This window comes from Cyclopterus lumpus, chromosome 19 (genome assembly GCF_009769545.1).
Source record: "Cyclopterus lumpus isolate fCycLum1 chromosome 19, fCycLum1.pri, whole genome shotgun sequence".
Taxonomy (NCBI): Eukaryota; Metazoa; Chordata; class Actinopteri; order Perciformes; family Cyclopteridae; genus Cyclopterus; species Cyclopterus lumpus.
The window spans coordinates 5,826,495-5,844,520 of record NC_046984.1 but is presented as its reverse complement, the minus strand read 5'-3'; the positions used below and the strand labels follow the sequence as shown (position 1 = coordinate 5,844,520).

The 18,026-nt window shown below is 42.1% G+C and overlaps 1 protein-coding gene across 1 annotated transcript; it reads left to right on the top strand.

Moving 5' to 3' along the window:
* Window positions 1–2,707: 2,707 nt before the first annotated feature.
* Window positions 2,708–15,392, top strand: si:ch73-139e5.4 (heat-stable enterotoxin receptor). The gene is made up of 27 exons (XM_034558318.1): window positions 2,708–2,903; window positions 3,661–3,773; window positions 4,221–4,288; window positions 4,491–4,706; window positions 4,883–5,004; window positions 5,447–5,549; window positions 5,841–5,952; window positions 6,206–6,347; window positions 7,579–7,661; window positions 7,836–7,944; window positions 8,083–8,164; window positions 8,947–9,049; window positions 9,241–9,300; window positions 9,374–9,439; window positions 9,649–9,753; window positions 9,897–9,983; window positions 10,947–11,079; window positions 11,179–11,316; window positions 11,477–11,553; window positions 11,634–11,725; window positions 11,872–12,030; window positions 12,214–12,406; window positions 13,616–13,790; window positions 14,367–14,465; window positions 14,583–14,677; window positions 14,793–14,869; window positions 14,996–15,392. Exons 1-27 carry the CDS (start codon window positions 2,708–2,710, stop codon window positions 15,207–15,209), a joined length of 3,219 nt encoding a protein of 1,072 aa, XP_034414209.1. The 3' UTR covers window positions 15,210–15,392.
* The last annotated feature ends 2,634 nt before the right edge of the window (window positions 15,393–18,026 follow it).

The following is an 18,026-nucleotide window of genomic DNA, read 5'->3' as shown; positions in this document are numbered from 1 at the left end:
AATACACTGAATAGAAGTGAAAGCTTTACAAGGAAAAACAAACAATTAGCCTGACACACCTAACACTGAGCATGTTTCAGGTGTAATAACAAATCAAAACAACAGGCAAGGACAGTGGAACTAACCAGGAGAGCAAACACAACAGTATAATGAGGCAGAAAAGATAGGACGTTGGTCAGATTCATACAGACTGTTTGTTTAGTTGTAGGACATTTTTTTAGCGACCCATATCTTTAAAACCTAAATACGGCAGCCATATTTCACAGGGGCCAAGAGTCCAAAGGGTTTTAATACGTTTGGTTCGTATTGAACCAGAAAAGGAGGAACTCGGCTGGGTCTCTTCACCGTGTTGGTATTACCTGAGCCACAGTGTATTCAGCTCCGAGCTCATCATATCACATACCAAATGAGATATATGAGACTAAATCTATTCATTGTATTGGTAGATGCTAATATGAAAGATGGACATCAGCAGATCTGGTTAAAACACAAAGGCACAGTTATTGTACATAATTATTGGCTTGATGTTTCCATGATGAAATAATAATAAATAGAAAAACACACAAATAGAGACAAAGACGTATATTCACACGTCTCCATCGATTGATGCAGACATCCCTTGTTCAATTATCTCTGCAGCAAGATACAAATATGATCAAGTATTTACTGGCGAAGCAGCAGAAACATGGGAATTTTAAAAGCATTTACACCCCGTTTGGGCCAATCGGTGTGATAACGTGTGAGAAATCACGTCAGACGTGGGCTGAGCTGACACACGTGGGCTGAGCTGACACACATGGTGAAATGCAACAATCCCAACATGCTGTTTGTCCATTTTAAAACAAAACAACAAAATCCAAAACAAATCCTTCACCCAGAACAGTGAAACTATATGCTGAGAACAGGAGCAACATCACTGGATAATAAATATATATGAGGAGAAATGGTTTTGTTTTACTATTGTTTATTATATTATTTTCTATCACAAACGTACATTACAATGACAATGCAGACATTCTGATTATGAAGCAAAGCGCACACACACACACACACACACACACACACAAAGGTTATTGCCAGTTTCAGGTTGTTTCCCTCGATGTCACAGTGATAGATGAGCAACATTTGTGTCATTAAGGAAGTATGGGAAATCTGGTCACCCACTGATAGTTCTGACTGTGCGTGTGCGTGTGTGTGTGATATAGATAGACAGAAGGTACCTGGAGATATCCTCTGTGAGTTGATTGTTTCAAGTAATGAGCTGATAATGAATTCCTGTCATTACATTGTGTGTGCGTGTGTGTGTGTGTGTGTGTGTGTGTGGCCTTTATGTGATGTTCACACTAAAGAGGTAGTACTAATTGAGTGAGGACATTGGTAATTTATATCATCCAGTCTGACCCAGTAACGTATTACCGGGTGTTGTGAACCACAGACGTGTGTGCTGTTTTACAGCACGTAATCTGGGATGAGCTTTATGGCCCAACCTTTGCTCTTCCCTTTTCTGTCCTTGCTTTCCTTTCCACGGGTTGTCTTTCAGACATTTACGAGCTGTGTCGGTGTTTGCTGTCTGCTTGTCTCCGACACGTACAGTTAGAGCACAGACACATACAGGAGGTATAAAAGATCGTCACGCTCAAATGAAATTGCAGGTTTTTGAAATGTAAAGACAGCAATAACAACAACGCAGATTTCACATTTGTTCTTCTCTTGTTGTGGTCTCCCAAGAAAGAAAAATAGAAGTAGCTGATTATTAGGAACATTTATAATAAAACAAACTACAACACCCTGATTGCTTCAGCCTTTGAAAATGAAAGCTGTAACTGGGCTCAGCTTTTGCTGTAGGATTCTGCTGGGAGAGCCGTGGTCCACAAAGAGCTCCCACAGAAACAGCAAGATCTAATTGTTGAAAAGTGACAATCAAAGAGGGACATAAAAAGAATATTGAATGCATCAGATGTACCATGAAGCACCGTCAAAACCATTACCAGTAAGTGGAGATGTGTGGCACCACAGATACATTGCAAAGACAACTCGATGAAGTTAATGAGAGGAAGAGGAGGACACTTTTCAGGGAGGCTCCCAAGAGGCCAAAAGCAACATTGAGAGAACTAAGAAATTTCTGGTCCTGGTCACTCCAAGCATGTGACCAACATCTCCCATATTCTGCACATGCTATGGGCTGTGTGGCTGCCAATGTGAGCTTCAGGTCTATGTCTAGATACATTTACCTTAGGTGACATGAGAGCAAGGCCTCGCCAGCAACCTGCTGGTAAAGGTGCAGCTTGTTTTACATCACACTGACAGATTGCGGATATGACCAGCAATCTATGCTCTGTGTGTTTGTGGCCATGTAGACCTTGGCACAGCAGCAGTGAGAAGCTTATATGGCCCGCCTCTGTGCCTTTAAAGGTTGTATATTAACAACTTGATGTGGAAAGAACAGGTGAGCCACCACAGAGAGATCGTGAATGCGAACGACTCCGAGAAGAACACAGACAAGGATTCAGCTACTGGATATCGCTCTTGTAAAGTAAAGTTTCCGTTGTGGATCAGACGTGGATTAAACACAATTTAAGAGGACGTTTTTGGAGCGTTTGGTGACTTAACGGCACTGAACTCTGGAAGAGAAGCAGAGAAAAAGACGTAAAAGTGTTCAGCAGATCATGGACTCTCTTTAACAGCTCAAAAAACGTCAGAGCTGAAAATGGGAACAGGGTGGTGGTGGTTGTGCGTCTTGGGGATTGTTGCTGCTCCGTGTCGGGGCATTAAACAATGTCTGAATGGGATTACAATCAATGTGGTCCTGCTGGAAGATGACGAGTCTCCCTGGAGTCTGAGGTTTGTGAAGGACAAAATACTGGAGGCCATTGAGACAGACTCAACCATTAATACTGCAGAAGGTAATACAGTACACAAAAATACTAAGGAAAACAACATTAAGACATCTGCATGTGTTCAAAGAATTAAATCACATTATGGACTCATATTATATTAAACTGCATTACTGTGTATTCTGGAGTACACATTTGGGACTATACTGCAAAGATTTGCAGAATACATTAGTATTTTATTCTATGAAATATCAGGTCGTGTCCTAAAATGTGGCGTCTGTGTGCAGTGTTGTTGTTACTGTTCAGGTTGCTGGTAGCACCGCTAACATTGGCCTAGCCTAGCCTAGCCTAGCCTAGCTTAGCCTATGACAAAGGTTGCATCCAGGACAGGTTCCCGCACTCTTGGAAAATACTACAGTACAGAGCGTGTGCTAGACATGAAGAGGGCTTCCTTTTTACATGACAAGTAACACCACAACATGATAAAGTATTATAGGCCTAGTTTAAATAACTGGTCCAAACTACTTCGGTGGTAAGCTAGTTAGCTTGAAATGCTAATTTTAGAGAAGGTAAGTTGTTGCGCTGCATGTTTACTCTTGTCTTTTTTTTTTAGAAAAAAGAAAAAGGAAACCACCATCCAAACTCTTTAAATCTCGATACACATTATTGCATTCACCGCAACAACACAGTCCCCCATCCACACAGCTTGAACAAGCAAATCGCCCTGCTGTGTGTCTGCTTATGGTTTCTAAACTAGGATAATAGTTTGGAGAAGAGATTTAACGACCGAAAGACACCCATAATTCTCTTTTCTTTTCTCTTTTAGGGACAGGGTTTAATCTCACAGCTAAATTTGGCGGTATCAGACCGACCTTTTATCGACACACGGGCTGCCAGAGCAGCGCGTGTGAGGGAGTGGACGAGTTAAAGAGCCTGATGGTAAGTAAATGGGTCAGTGGTTAGCATGCCCGTCTTTCAATCAAGGGGTTGGCAGTTCAATCCCCACCCTAGTCGATGTGTCCTTGAGCAAGACACTTAACCCTGCATTGCTTCCCGTAGCTGTGTCTACGGTGTATAATGTAAAGTGTCTTTGAGTATCTAGAAAAGCACTATATAAATTAAATGGATTATTATTATTATTCTAAATATTTTCATCCAATTTAGACTCATACGTGCGCTCTAACCTGCTAGTGTGCTTAGTGTGCATGAGCTTGAGGATTAAAAGCTATATCGACTCAGAGGCGGCATCAACCTGATGTTGCCCAACGTAAACAACTAATCACATGTAGTTAAAAGCAAGTATGCCAGCGCGCCTAAAATCAGCCACATGAGCAGTGCCCTCGAATGTGAAACAAACAACTCGAGCTCATTTGTAATCTCTTGCAGAACGAGGACTCCCTGGGATGTGCCGTGCTCGGTCCCACCTGCACCTACGCCACTTTCCAAATGTTTGAGTAAGTGCATTTTTTTCCAAGCTCAACTGCACATTACTGCTTATATATTTGAAAAAACATGTATAAATGTGGTAAAGGACAGTGTTCTTAAAGCGGATGTCTCTCAGATCCACCTTACCATTGTATGCCTCCAGGTATATGCAATTCTCCACCTTTCTCTCTCTTTCCACCCTTTTCCTCTCCTTACTTGTCTCTCTGTCAGTCTGGAAAAAGGTCTGAAGCTCAGCACGCCCATCATGTCGGCGGGAAGCTTTGGTCTCTCCTGCGACTACACGCTCAACCTGCAGCGCCTCCTACCACCAGCGCGCAAGATTGACAACTTCTTCGTCAAGTTCTGGGAAGACGACAACCAGATCAAACCTGAGTGGGAGACGGCCTATGTTTACAAGAAACAGATCAACACTGAGGATTGCTTTTGGTGAGTCACCGAGAGAATGACATTGACATCTGACATCTGCCTCGTTTGTGATCACACAAGGTGATCACAAGCGTGTGTAGGAAGACGCACATTATGGCTTGTTGAAATGATATAATATACATCTGTTCTATTAAGCGATGCTATTATATTAAGGTATATTAATGCGATGGATACAGGTATATTAATGCACTGGATACAGACTCAAGCAACTTTACCCAAAATGTTCGGAGAACGGTGCTGCGCAAACCAGATGACCTGAAAAAAGTACTGTCATCACCAAAGAACAGGACAAGCAACCGTAAGACTTTTCTTTAAAAATGTGCAATACACGTGTCTGATTTAAGTGCCGTATCTAAGTAGTACTGATACAAGAGTGTAGTCAGGGTTGCCAAGTCTCACGCCTTTGGCAGTGTACAGGATTTCATTTGTGCAATATATACCGTATATACTTATATAGTAGTACAATAAAGGTTAATCTCATTCCAGTATCTGCTGCCAATATAATGGAGATAAATGGATGATCCACAGGTCACACTGGCAACAGTTTTCAGAGTGACTTTTTGTTCCTCGTTGGTGAATGATGTAAACAAAAAAAAAAGAGGGTATTTTGGTGTTAATTTAAGTTTTGTGGTTCAAGCCAGAGGGTTGAAGAGAGCGTTTGCCTTGCTCCAAGGCTACGATGTTAAAGAAAGGCATACACTCCGGGTCTGTGGTGTTACATACAGCTTCTTTGTTTGCAGTGTTTATCATGTGTGGATCACCGGTGGATGTAGCAGAGGTGAAAAGATGCTCCAAAGAGGCCGACGGCAGCGATATTCTCTTCATCCTTATTGATCTTTACAAGTCAGTGCTCTTGATTCATTAATTAAATCTCTTTTGTTGTTTCTGCAGGGGTTTGACCTGTAAACATGGTCACACTTATTATAATGTTTGGTTACAAATGGCCCTTTTCATTCCCACACCCTTCTTTGAGATGTACACATACTATATGACAAATAAGTATCATCACACAAATGTCATGGACCATTCTGTTTATATTGATGCACATCCTCTATTCATGTTTCTGTTATCTCTAGGCGTTTGGCTGTGCACATGATCACTTTAAATAAGGCCTCCCCTGCCTTCTCTCCACAGTGATCAATACTACACCAACACATCGTCAATGCCATGCATGAAGAACGTGTTGGTACTGACTATGCCAAACACCAGAAACTACACAATCAACACAGACGTGAAGAACAACACGGTGGGGACACATTTCCATTTTTCAAGGGTTAAGTGTGGGACCTGCCGAGTGACTTCCTGGAGTCTTGTTGTCACAGTGGAGTCATAGTTGCACTTTATCTCACTCTTGGAAAGGTGCTGGTCATAGGTGGCAACATTTCTTTCCAGCATCAGTGTTCCTGTTCCTCTGAATAATCTACAGAGCAGTTGTTCTTATAGCGACTATTATCTAGAAAGTAGTTCAAATCATCAACTTTTCTCTCTTTTTTCTGCAGATGAACGATTACATGGCCGCGTACCATGATTCAGTGCTGCTGATAGGCGAAGTGATGAGGGAAATTGCTAAAAAACCTCAGTCAGAGATTCAGCAGATGGAGTTTGTCAATGTGAATTACTTCAGAAACATCTCCTTTAATGGTAAGGAAGGAGGGAGAGATACTGGGAGAGAGGGAATGAACCTCTAATGCACTCAGTCTGGTTGTAATGTTGAATCAATAATTTTGGATCAATTTCTAGGATGTGGCCAAAACACTTTGAGAAAAGAAATCAATAAGGAAAAAGACTGAAATAGATGAATTTGGTGGAGGGATAAGTGCAATTGCACTGAGTAACGGAGATCAGACAAGGCTGTCGAGATGATTTCCATCATTAATATTTGAATTTTTCAAACACTTTGGTTGAAGACCAAAATACCCGCTAAACTAACGACGATCCCATTAGCCTCAACTTTACTTTGTGTTTCCTGCTAATAAACATTTTTTTATGGGTTTTCGTTATATGCCTTAAATAAGGTCTGTGCCATATATCAAAATCTCTGGAGCTTTTAATGTTTTGTTCTACGATATATAAAATACTTTTATATGTCTTAAAAAATGCTAAATGGGACAACGAAATGTCATCACGCTGATCGGTCCGCCTTAACAGCCTTGTTGCAAAAACGTGTGCTCGTGCGACCGCGGTGGAGTCAGTTTAAAGACCAGCGTTAGATTCTTTACTTCTGCCGATTGCATTCACGCTTCAAAAATCATAAAGTGTAAGTGGTGTTAATTTTTGAAGACGATGTTGCTGAACAAATTGCACAAGTATCATAAACTTGTGTTTGCCACAGAGTTTATTCAGCACGGCCTCACAGGGTAGCATGGCTGTGGCCTCCTAGTCTAGTTTAATTGGCCCAAAGGTTCTAAACATATGGAGTCTATACATACTGCAAACAGCTCATGAAGTACTCACAAGGTGTGGGGTAAGAAACGTGCATTGAAAATCCTGCTGACAGGACCTCGTTGCCAGTGGAAGCTGTCCTCACAGTTGACATCGGTTACGGTCCAACACATGGAAGCTGCCAACTGCTGATGAAGCGATGAGGTGTTGAAGCTGCCAGGCAGCAGCTGCAAGTCGCCTGTGTGTAATTGGGCGTGAGCGTGTGATTGAGAGACGCACTCAAGAGAGAAGCTGTTCTTTCCGTCAGGCTCGTTTATCAGTTGCGTCTTTTCTTTCTTTCTCAAATGACAGAAACATAAATAAAAACCTATTAAAAATCAAGTGAATCAACAGTACACAGGTTCCAGAAAGCAGATCTCTGACAACGTCGTGGCGAACACAGTGTCTGCCATACGTTTGAGAATAAAGACGTTACTGTTGTTCTTCTCAGGAAGTGCTGGAAACTACAAGCTGGACAAGCACGGAGACAGAGACGTGAACCTCTCCGTCATTTACACCTCATCTGACAACAAGGTACAGCGCTCTCCTGTGTTCAGTGATATGCCATTCTGCAGTGAATATTAAAAGGCTCCTCTACTTTTTGTCAGCAATATCTCACAAGGATCCTTAGTAATAAAATCTCCCTGTGCTGAATCTCTTGCTGTCATACCGTGTATTGCTCTGAAATGTGTAATTTGTATTCCACAGTACAAACATTTATTCACATTCGACACGGAGCTCAAAGTAACCAAAGTGGTTGAGACGAACCCTTCCTTCATCTGGGGAAAGAAACTTCCTAATTTCAGACCAGACGAAGGTACGGGTGTAGATGACGGAGTTTAGTGACCATTAGCTGTTTATTACTGTCAGTAAGATGTGTTATAAAGAGTGAGACGTTTGATTCTTTTTGCAAGCTTTTAAAGTCAACATTGTTTTTTTGTGCTCACTCCTTCAGACCCGGCATTTTATAACGCCATTGTCATCGTGTTGGCTGTTACAGTGGTGGTGGTGGCAACCATCGCCTTCATTTTCTACAGGTGAGTCGCAGACCAGACAGGCAGATGTGTGCAGTGAATTATTTATGGAGTGAAGAACTTCCCGGGCACGTAACAGCCAACACGACTCCCTGTCATAAGGTAGGATGAGCCGATGAACAGCAAAGGAACAGAGGAGGTGAAGGGACGGACACGTGGGAGAGACTGTTGAGCCGGAGGTCTGGTGACTGCAGGGCTGACGTAGTGAAACCAAAACACAGGACCCACGAGGGCCTTCAAAATATAACAGACCAAACAAAACCCGAGACCACGACCAAAGTTAGCTGAGCATGCTATGGCGGCACACTCAGTGTGTCTAAAGCCACAGAGCTTCAGGTTGACCACTGTTTCCATGGCAATGTCTGCTGAATGCCTAAAATAAATGAAGAAAGTGAACACTGACACATTTCTTTTACCATTGTTGAACTACAAAGCTATCAGGCTCAGTATTTGAGATATGTATGTGTATGTGTATGATTACTTTGACATGTATAATGTCTTCTATCTATTTTTAACAGCTCGTATAGATGGATGTTAATAAAATGCAGAGTATTTGGGGGTTTAGAATTAGAAAAGATTCAAATGGCAGTTTTCTGGATCTCTTTAAATACCTTTTTATGACCAACCGGAAGGGTCCGAATAAATAAAACAAGTGGCGTTTTTGCGTACGATTTAAAAACATTGGGACTTCCAAGGGTGAGCAGATGTTGAGTGCACGTCTTGGGTGCCCGTAGATGTGCTATGTTGTAATTAGTATTTCATGAGGGTGTTTTTTGCCTGTGTAGACAGAACAAGAGAGAACGCCAGGTCAGGAGGCGCTGGTTCCACATCTCTTCTGATCTCGTCACACTGCTGGAGAACAACCAGCACAATGTCATCTCTCTGAAGGTAAAGGGAGCGTCAACCTCTCTCAGTATCGAGGCTCCTTTTACACACACTTTTACTTATTGACCCAAACGGGACAGTGAGCTTTGTCCTGCAGTCAGAAATCTGGGATCAAATCACTTTGACCTTGTCCTTCAACATTAATGCACTACAACAGACAATAAAATGACGTTAACTCCATCTGCCCCCGTCAGATTGAAGATGAGAGGAAAATCATGAAATTCCAGATCCGCCGTGCGCTCTACGATAAGAAGGTAGCCGGACACGACAGTCAAATCAATCTGCATGCTATTTGCATGTGTGACTGATGCTGGTGATCCTTTTCAGATTGTGATTCTGAAGGAGCTGGAGTACTCAGATGAGGACTTTACCCGGATGATAGAACTTCACGCGGTAAGATATATACACGCACACACACACACACACACACACACAGACGCGCACACAGCAGGTGGTTTGTGTGATTTAAGCATTTTCAAGCTGATTCATTGTCTATGTCTTTCAGTCCTGTGTGTGTGTGTGTGTGTGTGTGTGCCCATCCTGTGTTAATGTTTGTCCGAGCTAGACCTCTGTACCACTTCTGTTTCGTCTTTCCTCTGCAGCTCAAGCAAATCGACTATTACAACCTCACAAAGTTTTATGGCACAGTGAAGATTGATCACAGTGTGTTTGGAGTGTTTGAGTACGGAGAGAGAGGGTCGCTCAGGGTACGTATGGCATGCTCCATATCAAATGTACACCTCCACAATGTCAGTAGCTCATTTACAGGACAAGCAAAAAAAAAAAAAGATATCAAATAACCGTTCAGAATGCAATCATTTCACTAGATTTCTTGCCCCTCCCTTCTCAGTATGTGCTGAATGACAAGGTTTCGTACCCAGAGGAGACCTTCATGGACTGGGAGTTCAAGATCTCCGTCATGTACGACATCGCCAAGGTAACACAGAAACTCTCTGCTGTCGAACAACGAATAGATGTGACTCTGAAGTGCTGTATTGTATTTGGGGTTTATGGAGCTTTGTGAATGACTGAAGAGGGGGCGCCACATGTGCAGCTCCACACAGACGCTCTTCTAACACGTTGTTCCATCACACACACAACTCCGACTCACAATATACGTCTCAGAGATTATATTTCCCTCTGCCTCTCTGTGTTATTAAAACCTCGACTCCAATTAAGTTTTTTTTTCAATTACACAAAAGCTGGTACTTGTGACACAATTATTGAAAGCACTAACCGATGTATCTAATGACCAGGTATGATAACCCATAAGCACACCGTCTGCTTAACACAAAGTCAAATCAGAGTTATCTACAATAGACTCATCATTCAAAACTAAAAATGTGTGTGTGTTGTTTGCTATACATTTATTTAAATGTGTAGCAAACAACATACATATTGCCATTTGAATACCACACTCAATTATCAATCACCTGCCATCAGAATGCACCTGTGAAAACACCTGTAACCAAATGGATCCCTTATTGGATTCAGGGCAGAAAGGACCCATACGTAGATGTTTTGCCTAAATTATATGGATTTAAAAACTTGATCTAAATTATAATGGGAATATTTAACTCACTCCTCTATGATGAATTCATTACACCACTAGTTCCTTTTTATTTATTAATCTGTATTTTTAAAAAAAAGGAAAAAAAGGACATGGTTTTCCTTACATGCATTATAAGAAGCACCATATAGTAGTACTCTTGAAACTGTATACAGAATACAGTGATTATATTATGATTATATCATATTTTGGAGGGCTTATAAAGTTTATATCAAGCTGAATATTTGAGCTAAAACGTGTTGTTCCCCCTGAAAGCCAGCAGAGGTCAGTAGAGGTCCTAGATGACGTACTGCTCCTTTAATCTAAATGGTGTGTGAATCCTCTGCGCAGGGCATGTCCTATCTCCATGCCAGTCACATCCAGGTGCATGGTCGCCTCAAGTCCACCAACTGTGTGGTGGACAATCGCATGGTGGTGAAGATCACAGACTTTGGGTGCAATAGCTTTCTCAGCCTCGGCAAAGGTGAAACAACAGTGTATCTGATTTATGTTCCCTCCGTCAGTCTCATCCCCGTTCTCACATCCACCCTTTCTGTGTCTCCTCTCCTCTTCCTCCCCTCAGACTTGTGGACTGCTCCGGAGCACCTGAGGAGACAGGGCACCTCTCAGAAAGGAGACGTGTACAGCTTTGCCATCATCGCTCACGAGATCGTTCTCAGAAAGTGCACCTTCTACACCGAGAGCTGCTCCGACCGAGCAGGTGTGACACGCCGACACACTCACACGTTGAGCCCCTGAAAACCAAAAGAATTTCTAATCTGGAGGGACTGTTTGAAAATGTTTGATGTGATACACATACTCAGTCATATTGTAAGTAACTTTGTGGGGAATTCAGTCATTCGTAATGTGTTCGCAAACAGAAAAGCTTGACAAGGTCATCATGTCCTACTTCAGACCTGATCTTAACTTTGAGACCGCTTCGGAGAAAGAATTAGAGGTGAGTTAATGCAAGTCGTGTTCATCTGCCATCTTGTGTGTCTGATGTGTCTTTAAAGCGTTGTGTCCTCCGTCTCGTAGGTGTACATGTTGATAAAAAGCTGTTGGGATGAGGATCCAGAAAAAAGACCTGACTTTAAGAGGGTTGAAAACTGTCTGGGGAAAATAATCAGGTAATCGCTTTCTTTATTTTAACGGGTTCTTGATGCTGGTTTAGCCTCCTGAAGACCTGATGAATTGAGTACATTGCTGTAGTTTGTTTTAATGAAAGTTAGTGTTTTCCCCTTCCCTTCCTTCACCCTCCTCCATTTTCCTTTAGTAAAATTCACAACCAGGACAATGAGAGCTACATGGATAACATGATAAGAAGACTGCAGATGTACTCCAGAAACCTGGAGCACCTGGTGGAGGAGAGGACGGCCCTCTACAAAGCTGAGAGGGACAGAGCGGACTGCCTCAACTACATGCTGCTTCCTGGGTCTGTCAACGCTTACAGGAGCACACCACATGTTAGACACGCTGGTCTGGGAACACCGATTATATAATAATAAAAACACATCCTACCTCAAAGTTAGACAACACCTATTTTTAGCCGATTGACCAGGAATGAAAGCACAGGTGCATCATCGTGTTTCACCTGTCTTGGTTTCTCTCCCTGTAGCCCGGTGGTGAAAAGCCTGAAGGAGACCGGTGTGGTGGAGCCAGAGCTGTACGAGGAAGTGACGATATACTTCAGTGACATCGTCGGTTTCACCACGCTGTGCCAGTACAGCACACCGATGGAAGTTGTGGACATGCTCAACGACATCTACGGGGGCTTTGACAGCATCGTCGACCACCATGACGTGTACAAGGTATTGGCATGGGCGCAATTCAATAGATGGAGAAATCTCCATTGACAACGCAGACGCCATCTGTAGAGGCCCTAACACTTTTCCACTGTAAAGCCACTAGAGGGCAAACGGGAGAAAATCACGGGTGTTCTGCCACAAACAGATTCACTGTCCAGTGAATAAACCCATAATACAATAATAATAATAATAATAATAATAATAATAATAATAATAAAAAACAAACCCAAAAAAACCCCAAGGGTAAGCAGTTGCTTATGTGTCCGCTTCTTGTAGAAGACAAAGTTTGCTCTCTGGCCTGTCCAGCGTGCTAGTCTTAGTTTGCACTTGTACAGATCGCACCAGTCCTTTCTTGGATAGGTCTTTAGAACTCGTCCGAGGAAGCAGGAACTTCGTGGCTCCTTGAACAAGACTTTGTCTTTCCATACTCTACCTTTGCCGCTCCTGTAGCAAAGGCAGGTATTCTTTTAGCCAGCGCTTCCAAAAGAGCTCGGAGATGTACTATACTTGTTTCCATCTTCTTTAGATATAGAGGCCGGTCCTCTCAAACAGTCCAGGTTTTTTACTGGAGATGCTGGTAACAGTAGCAGCGTGGTAGTCACTCCCACAGCTGGGTGCATCTTTGAACATTACTAACCCACTCCCATAGCATCTGGCAGAATGGCATACGGTCTGTTTCCAAGCATTTTTGAAGGTGTTGGTACCCATCAACAACTCCACATCAGCTTGAATTCTCGGAACACTCACACCATGTGTGGCCACTTTGCCAAATCTTCTTCTTTGATGAGGCCATCAGTGCCTACAGGCATCCTCCCCTGGGCACAGACCTCCGGCAAACCAAAGAATCGCCTCCTGGTGAGAAAATGTGTCACCATGCAGCCGGACACTGCTGCTCCTGAGCCCACAGTTCCCAAGTGGACCCGGGTCCCCCGTCCATTCAGATCAAGCCTCCTCACCAGGTTTTCAGAGGCCTTCAATACTGTTAATTTAGCATTTCCGTGTCAACCTCCAGTCCAACTGTTTGCTTCCCATCTGCACCTGTTCTCATTTGCAGGCACTTACCTATATGCCATTTAATGTTACTGCGCCACCCTGTGTTCAAATGTAGGATCTGCATGTCCCAATTCACCCAGTGTTTCTCTCAAAGATAGAAGAAAGCAACACGACTACATTTTGCCTCCAACACCATCATTTTCTTCCATCCACACTCAGGTGGAGACGATTGGCGACGCCTACATGGTGGCCTCTGGGCTCCCAAAGCGAAATGGGAACAGGCACGCAGTGGATATCTGCCGCATGGCGCTGGACATCTTGAAGTTCATCTGTAACTTCCAGCTCCGACACCTGCCTGGCATCCCGGTGTGGATACGCATCGGCGTTCACTCAGGTAGAGGGCACTAAACTCTGGATTAAGTTTATTATTTTTCAATCTTCCATTAAAATGTGTAAATGGTCTGTCTGTTGTCCTAAATGCAGTGTAAGGCCCAACCTTTAAATTGCTCCATTACGCCCTAGTGCGGACCTCGTCCTGGGGCGTAAGGGAACCGCCTACTCCAAGGAGGACCCTTCTCTTTTTACCTTGGTGTCTCGATAACCTGAAAATCTGCTTTCATTAAACGGGATTCCCCATTGAGTAGATTTCTACACTCTTATTTCAAAGTATATTGGATTTATTTCAACAAGAGTATTTATATATAGAGCGCAATAACCAAGTCTTCTTCCTTGTGGGACTCCCCCGCAGTAAGAGACAGTTAATATGCAATATATATTCAAGCAGTTATAATAAAGTGTTACAGTAACCGCTCCTTCTTCTTTGTGGGAATTAAATGCTTGAACTTTACAACCCGATGCTCAACACAACCATTCCCCGATTCCTTCTGAAATCTTCACCTCCCTTTTGAGTCGTCCAACTCATTTTGTGAACGGTTGAAATCTATGATGGAGAACATATTTGTGTGTCCAGGTCCCTGTGCTGCCGGTGTCGTGGGGATAAAGATGCCCAGATATTGTTTATTTGGAGACACAGTCAACACGGCGTCTCGTATGGAGTCTACTGGACACCGTGAGTAGAGAAACACAAACATGCATGCCAAGACATTCACGTTGCTAACTGGTGTGCTCCAGCCAAGCGTTTGGCCGAAAAACAGATGCCTGTTGTTTTATCTATAATATGCTGCAGCCCTGCGGATCCACGTCAGTCAGCCCACTATAAATATCCTGCAGAGGACAGAGTGCAAGTTTGAGTATGAGATCAGAGGAGAAACGTGTGCGAAGGTAAAGATGAGCTTCTTTACATTTACTGAACATCTCAGAACCATTTTAAAATAGAACCTTCGAAACACTCGACTGAACCGTGGATGACAAATGGTGTAAATGTGTGTTTTTCAAGGGTAAAGGCACAGAGACAACCTACTGGTTGACAGGTGAGAAAGGCAAAGACTACGACCTCCCAGCTCCACCCACAACGTAAGTTGATGAAAGGTTTTCACCCCAGATATTTATTTGAACCCGTTTCAGGCATGATCATTTCATTAGTATTTGTTGCACATTGTGCAGCTTTCACTGTTCATGTACTGGTTCCTGCTTTTCCAGTGAGAACTTCCAGCGGCTCCAGCAGGACCTCGCCAACATGATCCTGACGTGCCTGGAGCGGCGCTCTCGAGGCTCCATCCGGAGGAAGAAGCCGCTCTCGAGTCAGAGCAAGGAGGAAGACGAGAACCAGGAATCAGAGGTGGAGTCTGAGGGCGACCTCCCCGAGTACCTGCATCTGGCCACTGTGGATAACACCCTCAGTACATTCCTGTAGCACAGACCTACTGTAGAGTACATTACTGTCTGTCGGTTATTACACCACTCTCAAAGACTGGGAAAGGCAGAGGCGGAGACTGTATTTGGTTAATGTCCAGACTACATCCAAGTGTTAACGTAAAAGTGGAACTTTCTCCTGCATATTCTTGTCAGGTTCATTGATAGTTCAGTTTTTTTTTGGGGGGGGGGGAACTGGTGAGTGCATCTCATGAGCAGGCAATAGGCATGATAATAAAAAAGCAAAGATGCAGGTGTAGCAGAAAGATGAAAAGAAGAATTGGTGATTTTTTTTCCCTTTTTAATATTTCATTATTGTAAAGCACCTTATAAATCATATGAGAGTTGCTATCCTACATAAATGTCATTCTTATAACAAGTATTAGATTTGGTTCAAATCTATAGATCCAGGCCCTTATTTAACAAAATGTACACTCAATATCTAAAGAAACATAATACTGTAAAACATGTATTTCTTGAGTGAAAGGAACAAGACATTTATTAAGTGACTAAGTGATTACACATTTATCTGAAAAAAAAACATCCTGACATTTTACCCAGTGATATGTTATATTAGTTTTAACATTTTAATATTAATTGTATTTGTGTGAAATTCCTAATTCATCTAGTTAATATTCTTTTTACTGGTTACTTTATATACATCTGTAGTTCATAATCAAGTAACATGACTGCAGACTTTGGACCACGGTTGCATCTCTGGAACATTTCAACCTTAATGATTAACGTGAGGTGATTTACTGCACCGGCTGTAATGGTTGACTGTACAACCAGCTTTGATATTCCAGGTGTCTGACGTGTCGTCATGGTTATGTCTGCCTCGAAAAAAACACAAGATTTTTTTAAAACCTGTATTTTAAACCAAAGGACAAAGATTTATTTTGGTTGAGAATGGTGACATTCATTTACATTAAATAAAAATAAGAAAATCACCTTTCACATCGTTGAAAATTTCAGGTGGAAAAAAAAAAAAAAAAACACATTCAATTAAATCAAAACACAGCGTTTCATGAAGCCCGTTCAGGTTCATCTGAGGCGTTACAATGCATGTGTCACATTGTTTCATGTATACAGACACTGGGGCTCTATGAACAGCAGAAGAAGAAAAAGAACTCCAGCATCAGATTAAAATAGTTTTCTATCCACAGCTGCCTGAAAGACGTTTGTTTTTTTGCACAGCATAATGAAAGAAGACTGCTAAGTAGACTTTTACACATCAAATGCAAAGTGAAAACACACTATTGTACAGCAGAAACAACTCGACACATAGTGTGCAAATAAGAAAATGAAATGTGGACCCTGCAAACAACTGGACATGCAAACGGTTGTTTATAAAACTGGCGTAATGGTAACACATTTTCATTTGAGAGGACAACTCAAAACTAGCATGTTTACTAAACCTGATGAATATAATTTTATATGCCGTTGAAAATCAAGTGAGTCAAACATGAAAAGTGAGTAGAAAAAAAAGTCACCCAAAGACCCCCCTCCCCCTCCCCCACACACACGCATTTAAAAAATGTCAAAGAGAAAATTATTTTTTACCGTGTAACATAAAAAAATAAATGGCGAAAATAAATTAGACAACTGAACGTACTAAAAAATGTAAAAAAAAAAAAAAGGCATAACTTTTTATACAAAACAACTTGAGCCTTCTGCATGAGAACAGCGTCACCTCGTGCACTTTCTTTGTCTCCACTGGAACACTTTATGAAAAATGTTATCCTCTAAACAAAAACAAAAAAACACGGAAGAAATGTACACAAACACCAAAACCTTGCACAGCAAACTACTCATTCGTCGACTAAAATATTAAAACAGCGGTTTAAAAAAATAGTTTTAAAAATGCACGCAATAACACCTATGATCATTTAAATGTGCCGGTCTGTTGACGTGTCAGTGTTGCTGCTCAAACTCAAGGCACCGGATGACCCGTGTTAATAAGAGCCAAAAGGAAAAGCTGAGGTGACAAAACAATAAACAAACAGTCTTCTCCCTCCTGCTAGTATCACGGTTATGATTATCATAAGCTTGATGTGTAACATCACTATTCTAACATTTATTATACTCTGCTCATCCAGCTAATAAGGTATTTATTGCAAGGAGCCTTACAAGTCCGGGACATCGTGTTTTCACTTTAAATGGACGAGACACTTCATCTTATGGACGCACACTCAAAACACACAACGTTGTATTTGCGGCCGTTTTTTTCTCTTCAGATTTAATTATCAAAATGTTATCAAAAGAGTCGCCAACCATGATCTTAATTCTCGTCTCAAGTTGAAAACTTGCTTAATGTCTGTGTAAGCTGAGTGTGCACGTTGCAGTCAGTGTTACACAGCAGCTAAACAGAGGGGGGGGGGGGGGGGGCAGACATAAACTGCTGACGCTCATTATAGCTGCGGAAATCTTCAGAGGCAGAAGTAATCTCTCTGCTTGAGGTTAACCTCAGCGGGCAGAGCCAATGAACTGCAGCTCATTTGTTTTAGGGTTAGTGCAGGACAGCTTTAATGAAACACTTTAAAGGACAAGTCTTATTTCAGATTTTTCCTAAAGTCAACGAATTCCATAAAAAGACCAAAACCAACTATGACATTATCCTGCCATGTGTGTTTTAATCTGTGGCCAAAAACAACCCTGAACGAATGCTATATTCACCCCTAAAGACTGCAGCGGCCCGCTGTTACGTACATTTGGAATGTCAACTGGGATCGATGTGTTGTAATGTTTCTATTTTTGTGGGTTTTTTTGGGCTCCTACCACTGCAGATGAACTCAATTATTTTAGTTACTTGTGCCTC

What these genes read in the sequence shown, in the direction of transcription:
- si:ch73-139e5.4 (XM_034558318.1), top strand. Translation starts at nt 2,708, where the DNA reads ATGGGAACAGGGTGGTGGTGGTTGTGCGTCTTGGGGATTGTTGCTGCT. An exon ending in TCATGTACGACATCGCCAAG is followed by an intron (nt 9,984 to 10,946) that starts GTAACACAGAAA and finishes TCCTCTGCGCAG; the next exon opens with GGCATGTCCTATCTCCATGC. An exon ending in CTTTCTCAGCCTCGGCAAAG is followed by an intron (nt 11,080 to 11,178) that starts GTGAAACAACAG and finishes TCCTCCCCTCAG; the next exon opens with ACTTGTGGACTGCTCCGGAG.